Source organism: Myotis nattereri, assembly GCF_964212035.1.
Source record: "Myotis nattereri genome assembly, chromosome: 18".
Lineage (NCBI taxonomy): Eukaryota > Metazoa > Chordata > Mammalia > Chiroptera > Vespertilionidae > Myotis > Myotis nattereri.
In genome coordinates, this window is record NC_138093.1 from 253,626 (window position 1) to 263,116 (window position 9,491).

General features: G+C 50.5%; 1 protein-coding gene across 2 annotated transcripts; it reads right to left on the reverse strand.

The window, feature by feature from the left end:
• Positions 1–3,328: 3,328 nt before the first annotated feature.
• ABT1 (activator of basal transcription 1) lies at positions 3,329–6,727 on the reverse strand. Of its 2 annotated transcripts, XR_013997184.1 has the most exons (4): positions 6,463–6,716; positions 5,074–5,279; positions 4,438–4,920; positions 4,174–4,290 (listed from the first exon to the last, which is right to left on the reverse strand). XR_013997184.1 is itself a non-coding variant. In XM_081112711.1 (3 exons), the coding sequence occupies exons 1-3, from the start codon at positions 6,701–6,703 to the stop codon at positions 4,540–4,542; spliced, it is 828 nt and encodes a 275-aa protein (XP_080968837.1). In that variant the 5' UTR covers positions 6,704–6,727; the 3' UTR covers positions 3,329–4,539. The 2 variants fall into 2 exon arrangements, 1 of the variants encoding a protein (XP_080968837.1); XM_081112711.1 differs by having other exon boundaries at positions 3,329–4,920; positions 6,463–6,727.
• Between the last annotated feature and the right edge of the window lie 2,764 nt (positions 6,728–9,491).

The window sequence follows — 9,491 nt, forward strand, 5'->3', positions numbered from 1 at the left end:
GATTGGTGACGGGTGTTTTGGGAAACTTGCTGGTAGTGAAAAGAACTAAGCAGTGGGGAGGAGTTTCCTGGACTAGAACCCCCAAATGTTTCTCCTTTGGGGGGCCAATCTCATGCAGAAGCAAAGCACCCAGGTTTTACGTGGTGTGAGTTGAGGCACATCCTTGGCATTTCCTTTCTCTGAAATGTCAGCGTGTCACTGGTATTTGAAATTTCCACGTTAGAGATTCATCTCTTTTCAACTCAGAAGTGCAGATTCCAGGGTGACATGATGTTGCTAGTATACACATTTTTTTTGACTTCACGTATCATCTCTTTGAATGATAATATATCCTCATCAGCTCCGTGCATAATGGCTGATGGAAGACTGGAAGAAAGGTTAGGCTTGCGCAGGCAAGTAACACACGATGACGCAGTTAATGGAGGAGCCATGCTTCTTGGTTTAACTATTCTGACGCCAAAGCATTGCTCTTTTCACTCCATTATCCTGCTGTTTATAGCAAATTCAGTCCCATAATGATATGCCTTTCATTTGCTTCATTCTGCCAGAATGAAGAAAAGAGAGAATACTTTTTATTCCCAGGGAAAGGATTGCAATCACAATGTAAGATATTTATTTGGCTTGGAATTTAGGATGCTAAATGCTAGAGAGAAAAAGTAGTTGCCAAATTCATCAGAGGTTTGAGAATAAGCACTTATTTCCAGTTTAACAGAATAATTATTATATTTAATATTCTCTAGATGTACTGTAATTAATCCAGGAATCTATACATGGACACTTCTGAGGGTATTTTCCCCTTAGATTAAAAGACATTTAATAAAAATACTTAAGATTTCTGCAGTGTTTGGGACTAGACTGGTGAATAAATATTTTGTTGCTAGTCTGTCTGGTTGATCTGGTCGATCATAGCGAATCCTTGAACTCAGGAGCGTTGGCCTCAGACTCATGGAGGTGGCCAGCGGCTACTTTGTGTGTGGCTTTAAGCTATGATCCTGATGACTGGCTGCTCATCTTGGTAATCCTAGGGTCAGTGGGTATAGCTCATAGTGATAGTAAGGAATCTGATTCTAAGGTGTTTTTTCTTTTAGTAAACAGATCCTGGGAGGTGATTCAAGCTGATATGTTTGTTTTCATAAATAGTTCTTATACCATGAAAAGCTGCCCAGTGTGGTAAAACACACACCATGTATTTGTTTTTCTTTTGAAAATCATGCCTATCACTAGTCTATGTTGGATTATTGTAACACTAAAATAGTATGGGTGTGTGGCATGGTGGTGATGAAATTAGTTCTGTGGCTACTTGTTAGTCACTAGAACTTGCAGAAGGGGACGGAGTTGGTATAATTGACAGGCTGACTTGACCCTTTTTTCAGCTAATCTCGTGATGACTGTCTCTAGTCTTCAAGTAAATTAAAGATGGACCACCTCAAACACAGAACTTTGTGGGTATGAAACAAGTCCGAGGTCTTTTAACCATAGGGGAAATGTATTGTTACTGTTCCTATAGCATAACCTGAGGTTGGGGAGGACCACTTGGGAGCTTGTAACCAAAACTGGGAGGTAACTTCTGGGATGGATGGAGGTTCTCTTGAAACAGTGCCAACCTACATCTACCTCAGGTAAGTAGTTAGAGTAACTTTCAAGATTTCCGACCAAACAAGACACTTGTATTCAATGTATTCCCATGCTTTGTTTTTGTTTTCCCTTAATTCTTAAATAAACATTTGTTTTGAAAAACTGCATTTTGTCTCTACTATACTAAGAACAAACTCCCCCCACCTACACTTGTATTAGAATAAAGCAATACTCAGGAATCCTTTCACAATATATATCAATTCATCATGATGTACACTTTAAATATCTTACAATTTTATCTGTCAATTATACTAATAAAAGGATAATATGCTAATTAGACCGGACATCTTCTGGACGACCTTCCAGATGTCCTTCTGGACAAAGCCATGGTGGCGGGGCCGAGGCAGAGGTGGTTAGGGGCGATCAGGCCAGCAGAGGAGAGCAGTTAGGGGGATCAGGCCAGCAGGCAGGTGAGCGGTTAGGAGCCACCCGTTCCAGATTGCCAGGGGGATGTCTGGCTGCCAGTTTAAACTGGCAGTCGGACATCACATGAGGGGTCCTGGATTGGAGAGGTTGCAGGCTGGGCTGAGGGATGATCCTTCCCCCCCCCATCCCCCCCGCGCACGAATTTCATGCACCGGGCCTCTAGTACTTCAATAAAGCTGAAAAAAGAATAAGGTGGATAGTCATGTGGCTGGCCCTGAGTCCTGGTGGTGGTGGTAGTTGATGGACCATATAGAATTCTGGTGCTAAGGCTGAGAGTGAGTGAAACCTGGAAGGAGTGTGTTCTGTGCTCTTTGGACAGTGGGTCCTTTCAGAGCCTCCCCACCGCATGACGTAAACAGCACCGGGAGGAGTAACAGCTTTATCTGACCATATTGGCTAAGTCAGTAACTACCAATGCACCATTAATGACTCATGTGGCGTCCAGTGCCCTTGTTACCCAATTGTTAAACACATCAGGCTCCCGGAGAAAGACACCTGGGAGAATGTCGTCTGGAGCAGCTCAGTTCTGCTCAACTACTTTCCCTGCTCCACTCGCTGGGCAGGGCAGACGTGCCAGTAGTAGGGCATCATGAGAACAGGAGCACACCTATGGTGAGAGGTCTAGGTGAGTGGGGAAAGGGTTAAACATCCCTTCCAATGTAATTAGTGAAGGACAATAGGTCCTGCCAAGAAACACTTCCTTCTGGAGACGTTAAGTGGACAGGTTAATCCAGACATGGCTGTAACTTATCAGGAAATGCTTTCCTCATTCTGGTTTATAGGGTCCTTACCATGAGAGGTAAATGTATAGGATTGAGGTTTGTGGGTGAACATGACAGGTTAAGAGTTCTGAGACCCCCCTTAGTCAACATTTTGTGCATCTGACAGTTATACCGATCATACAGTTTAGCCTATCTCTATTGAACATCAACTTACCTACCCATACCCATCCCCCTTTTGTTCTTGATAACCCTACCCATGCCCTTTTGATAGAAATGTGGGTTGACCTGTCAATACAATTACAGTGAATACTTACCCATCCCTGTAGTTGAGTGCTGTCTTAGTCCTGATAGAACAGCTTTTATACACATTGCACACGTGTTCCCACTTCAGTGCAGGGTCTTTTGTCTGTGGCATCCTTATCTAGTGTTATCAGGCAGAGTGCTATTTACATTTATGGACAGTATTACACTCAAACCGGCAAAACCAATTTTCTGGAGATTTATGTTAAAATTATGATACTTACAATGTCAATTTTATCTTCTTTAAAAATATATTTTTATTATTAGGAAGGCAGAGGGAGAAACAATGAGAGCAGAAACATGGATTGGCTGCCTCTTGCACAACCTCTACCAAGGACCAAGCATGCAACCTGGGTGTGTGCCTTGACTGGGAATGGAACCAGCAACATTTCCGTGCACAGGACAGCGCTCCAACCTACTGAACCACACCAGCCAGGGCAATTTTATCCTTTTTTCCACTTTGTGTCTGTATCACCAGGATTTCTCGGACAGTGTATGAATAGTAGTGGTAATAGGAAGTATCTTCATTCATTCTTCATTTTAATTGAATATTTTAAATGTTTCACAATTAACTTTGAGATGTGTAGTAAGATCTCCCTGGATGCCCCTAAAGAAACTTTTGTATTATCAGACTGTAAGGGTTTTTATTATAGAGTGTTAAATTTAGCTAAACTTTGATCTACTACTCTATTTGCCCAGCTTGGATACTGGATTCTGACCAGTTTGATCTCTACAAGGCCGTGTGGAGACTTCTGTTATGGTGACACGTTTGCAGTCCTATGGTTTACAGGGAGCGCCTCTGGGGCTGCTCTGCATGTTGTCTGCGACGCTCCCGTCTGAGCCCCAACACGAGGCACACCCGAGCGGGTCACTGTGCCACTACCTCTTGGCGGCGCTCACCTGTGCACTGCTTTCCACCCAACACTCCACCCTGGGAGCTGTTTGTGATTACAGTTCACCAGGCTCTTCCAGACTTCTGTTCATTCTTTAGGAATGATCTGGAAAAGTTGGTGAAAAAACGACCCCCTCTCAAGGCTGTGATCAGGAATCATACCTTCCCACGGCCCCTTACACACCACACATCCACCATGATGCCTCTGTCCATTTATTCTTAAATACCTGCCCTTTCCTGTGTGATTCCGAATGCCAAGGAGTACGCGCTGGTACGTGCTGTCATTCACAGCCTCGTATAGTGACTTGGTAAATCCTAAGTTAGACAACAGGTTGTCAGATGAGACAAAACAGGCATCTGCAGTTGTCATAATCATGCACTAGCACGAATTAGGTGCTTCAGCAAGGCATGTGCAATAGTTGGAGAGGGGAGGAGAGGCCCAAACTATATCTGGACACTCACCAGAAACTCCTGGTCTGAGAAACAAACTGTCTGCCTGAGTAGCCATTATCAGCTAGACAGAACTCTGGGCTGGGCTGGGAGATGGAGGGGACTCCCTGCCCCTCAAGAGTCCTTGACCACCACGGGGTCCCCCATGCTCTCTGAGGGCGGTGGGGCTCCAAAGATCCTGGCGAGGAGCCCTCGGTTGGAGCGAGCCTGGTCCTGAGCATTTGCCAGGCGAGCCCGTTCACGACCCCCTGGACGAGCTGCCTTCCGGGCCCTCAGCTCCTGCTCAGTAGGTCGCTGGGCAAAGGTCCAGGAGCCATTCGGCCGGGTAGCGTCCCCATCAGCAGCAAGGAAGCGCTTCCCCCGCTCCACACTTCGAAGATAGAAGTCAGTCTCACGCTTAGCCTGGGCAACCTCGGCTCTCAGGCGCTGCCTGCGCACCTGGCGCTCAAAGGCAAGATGCTCACTGAGGTGGGACCAGGTGAATCGGTGCAGGTACTGTAGACAGGAAAACAAAAAAAGGTCTGGGTAGGACAGGCCAGGGATGGAGAGAAAGCAGGAGGGGGCAGGGCCAACAAGAGGTCACAGAGGTGCCGGGCTGGGGTTGGGGAGGTAGGATGGGAGATGCAGCAGACAAGCCTATCCCCTCACCTTGAGGTTCCAGAGGTCATAACGGAAGGGGCTGCGCCTGCGGGCACCCATGGGTGTGTTGTGCAGACTGGCGGCCACACGCTTGGCTACTCGCTTGTCTCGGAACTCCACCCAGCCCTCTGTGTAGTCCTTGCTGTACTTGGACCGCTTTTTCCCTCCCGTGGCCGAGGCTGCTGCTGCCTTCTTCTTGCGCCGCACGAACCCACCTGTGTGCCAAAGAGAGAGCAGTGGTCATGGAGACAGGCGCAGCAGCCACTCGCTGGGTTCTCAAAACCTGCCCGCAGACCGGGATCCTATTTCAAGGTCTTCGTAGGGAAGGGAGTTGAGAACTGCAAAGTCCACCCTTTCTCCCTAAGCCTAACTCATTCCTTCCTCAATGCTAACTCCCGTCAGAATATAAGTGGAGCCACTTAAAACTGGAGCCAGAACTGCCATCCCCAAGAACTGCTTTACATGTTTAGGCCTCAAACCTCTGGATGTTTAAACGGCAAAATAACCTTTGGATTGGGCCTAAAACAACTTTGTGCCCCAAAGAACTCTGCAAAGATAACAAGAAAGCAGACATAATGACTAAAGGACTGATAAGTACCAGGCTGAAAATTAAAAACACTGTTTAGAACCAGCATCCCGACGTTATCTGCACCTATAGCAATGCCTTCCTTCTGATGCAATTGTCCCCTTTTCTCATAAATACCCTTTGTGTGTTTGTCTCAAAATCAGAGCTAGACTATTTGGGCCTCTTTTTTAAATATACTTTTACTTATTTCAGAGAGAAAGAGAGAGGGAAAGAGAAACATCAATGATGAGAATCATTGATTGGCCTGCACGCCCACAAGCCGGCACGCACACTTGCCGGAATTGAACCCGGGACCCTTCAGTCCGCAGGCCGACGCTCTATCCACTGAGCAAACCAGCTGGTGCTATTGGGGCTTCTCCTGCATCAGTACTTTCTGAATAGCTCTTCTTATTGATCGCAAATAAATGCTTGTTGCTTCTCACTTTGCAAGGCCTTTAATTTAGGTGCTAACACTCCTGAATCAGGTCTGCCCTAAAACCTGCACAGGCCCCGACTCCACTTCCGGTTAGTGCCTGCCGGGCAGATGGGGGCGGCTGATCAGACTGTCTCTTCACCTCGCCCGGAAGGACAAAGGGATGTCTTCTGTTTTGAGAAAAAGCACTGCGATTTCATTCAGGCTGTACGCATTAACAACCTGGCAAATTCGGGCCAAAATAGGGGTGGGCGGAGGCGAGGTTAAAACCCAAATCGCTCTCCGAGGATAGGCTACTGGGCTGCGCCCCACCCGGGTCCCTACCAGACCCGCACACACCGCGGACTCACCCCTCCACCCGCCACCCCCCACCCCCCGCTCCTCGGACCCGCGCACTTACCCTCGGGCTGGAAGAAGACGCGCCCCACCTCGCCGTAGGCGCTGAGAAGGTTCCGCACATGCAGAGGCCGAAAGCGGGGCGGGATGTGGCCCAGGTACACAATGCCAGGCACCACCCGCTTCTTGGCGCTGCCAGCCGCCTCTTCGGATTCCTCCTGCTCCTCCTCCGCTTCTAATTTCAGGTCTTTCTCTTCTAAAGGCTCCGGCTCAGCTACTTCCTTCTCCGACTCCCCCGCCGCCATGCTTGCCGAGACGCGAAGCACGACAGCCGTAAAGCGCCGCGCCGTCGGACGCGCGCTGCGTGCGACGCCTGCGCGAGGGGGTGGGGCCTATGAGGGTTTTGACCAATGGAAAGTCTAGGCTTAGTGCAGAGGGCGGAAGTGGGTCCTAGCTCAGCGGGAAATTCAAACCAAGAGAGGTGTTCAGAGATTCAGGAAAGAGGAAGTAGCCTGACTTCCGGGCTAGAGATGCCCACCGGAAAAGGCTGATCCGGAATTGTAATACACCCTGCTGAACGCCTTGTGAGACGTGAAACGGCGGGATGCAGCTGGCTTCTCCCGGGTTTGGGGAGTGGCTGAGTGTCTTATGTGGTGGCGGGATGAAGCACGGCTGCATGGATCGGAGGCACCACCTTATTCGGTTTTCTACAGTGCACTGTCCTTCTCCGGCAGCCTTCCGGCTTTCTTACTCGCCATATTGGCTGCTAAAGGGGCCGTGCGCAGGGCGCGCCAATGGCCACACGAGGGCGCCCTCGGCCAGTTTCCCGTTTCCCTGTGTCCTTCCCGTGACCGGTATTGCCTGTCACCCACCCTCCCTGGAGGTAAACTAATGGGCTCCCCGTCGGCACTGCCTCTCAGCACTGATGTGGTTACTCGTATTTGAAGGCTGAATTCCCCAAAGAAAGTTTGCTAAGTCGGTCTTTGTAAAATGTCAATGCTCAGTGTGTGCTCCGGCAATAGGGAGTGAAGACCGCGTCCTGGGGACCGCGGCAAACCCTCACTCCCAGTTCCCTGCCAGCCTTGATGAAGCTCCGTGGAGCTCTAGCTGGTGTGGCTCAGTGGATAGAGCGTCGGCCTGCGGACGGAAGGGTCCCCGGTTCCATTCCGGGCAAGGGCACCTGCCGGGGTGCGGGCTCCATCCCCAGGAGGGGGCGTGCGGGAGGCAGGCGATCAGTGATTCCCTCTCATCACTGATGTTTCTATCTCTCCCTCTCCCTTCCTCTCTGAAATTAATAAAAGTATATTTTTAAAAGAAATTGATACAATAAAAATAATTTCCCTTTTTTTAAAAAAAAGCTCCCTGGATCTGAGCGATGGGCTGGTGCGGGCTGCTTTCTTTCATTCCCGTTCTGCACCTGCACGCCTAGCAGAACCATGGAAAACGGCAGGCAGAAGCACGTGAGTGGAGGCCACGCTGAGTTCTGCGGCTGGGCACGGGCTGTCCGGGGAGGAGGATGGCGACAGCAGGAGGTGGCGAGAATCGAGGCGAGGCTGACAGTAGCCTCTCTGCCATGAACGGTGGGCTTCCACGCGCACGGAGAACACGAGGTTCTGAACTCTCGTCTAAGATGGGGTGGGGGCGGTGGGCTTCTTACCGCAGGAAGTCATCCACTTTTGTCAGCCCTGATTGCAATTTTTAAAAAGAAAAGGCAGAAGGGAGAACAGGCATCAGGACACTGTCGGGCTCTGGGACGGTCATCCTGCAGGTCCTGCGGAACTGAGAGACAGAGGCACTTCCTTAAATAAGGTGCTCCACGTTCTCCATTTTAATTTTGATCCTCTTGCCCCAATTTAATTAGATTGAAAGTAACACGAACCCTCAAGGAGGACGTTTCTGAGCTGCAGCTTGAGGCGAAGCAGTTTGAAGGTGCAGATGCTGGGTGAGGGCCTCCCCATGGCCCGAGACACTGGTTTCCCGCCCGGAGGCCCCGGCGCCTCCTTCGGTTCCCTGTGTTGAATTAACTGGTGTCCAGTGTCCGGTGTCCGCCGCCCCCGCGCTGAGCCCGCTGCGCTGCGCGAGTGTCTCCAGACCGGACCCCCTCCGCGCCCGCATTCTGTCCTGGGGCTGTCCGGTCACCTTCGACCCGCAGTCCACCCAGTCCCATGGGCCGACAGGTCAACTACAGCTTGTGTCAGAAAAAAAGAAAAAAAATCTAAATTCTTTCCAAATATTAAAGTGGGTCAGGGAAGGACAGCGACACGTCAGGGCGGGGAATTAGCTCAAATGGTAGAGCGCTCGCTTAGCATGCGAGAGGTAGCGGGATCGATGCCCGCATTCTCCAACTTTTAAACAAAAAAACTGCTGAAACCCTCTCACTAACAGACCCCCGTCAGGGTTCCGGACCTCGCAGCGCCCATTTTCAAGGCCGGGATGGCCGTCGCGACCAGCGCTCCGATACTGCTGGTCACCTCATCTGCATGATGGGACAGGCGGGGCCAACTTTTGGGGATTCCTCTCACGTCTGCAGGTTTGAATGAAAAGTGCTGGAGCTTGAGAATAAAGATACAAGACCCTGCCGGGCACACAGCCCGCGGGCAACCCTTCTCACCCACAGAGGACTCCTCGGGCATCCGGGGTCGCATTGTTGAGACGGGGCAGAAACGAGGTCGACACCACATTACGAAATGCTTTCTATGGTTAAGAAAATCTCTACCTGGTATTTCGCAAAGCGGGCAGACAATCGTACTGATTTTTCTCTCTCTTTTTTTCTTCTTCTAAAATATTTGTTTCTCTTGTAGCAGAGGCTCTCAGACCTCGCAGCACGTTCAGATCACCTGGGAGCTTTGAAAACGACCGGCGCGAGGGGCCTCCCTGCAGTGGCCCGAGCCTCCCGGTGATGCTGGCGTCCAGTCCACCAGCCGTTCCGGGCGGAGGCTGAGAACCGCCTTCGCCCAATTGAAGGGCGTAGCGGGCGAAGCGCGGGGTGCCCCCCGGCGGGCGGGGCTGCCGCGTCCCCCGAGAACATCCTTCCGGAGGCTCCTGGCTCTCTGGCCACCAGGGGGCGCGCGTGCTCCACCCGGTCCCCGCGGT

What these genes read in the sequence shown, in the direction of transcription:
- ABT1 (XM_081112711.1), bottom strand. Translation starts at nt 6,703, where the DNA reads ATGGCGGCGGGGGAGTCGGAGAAGGAAGTAGCTGAGCCGGAGCCTTTA. An exon ending in CGTCTTCTTCCAGCCCGAGG is followed by an intron (nt 5,280 to 6,462) that starts GTAAGTGCGCGG and finishes TTTGGCACACAG; the next exon opens with GTGGGTTCGTGCGGCGCAAG. An exon ending in ATGACCTCTGGAACCTCAAG is followed by an intron (nt 4,921 to 5,073) that starts GTGAGGGGATAG and finishes TCCTGTCTACAG; the next exon opens with TACCTGCACCGATTCACCTG.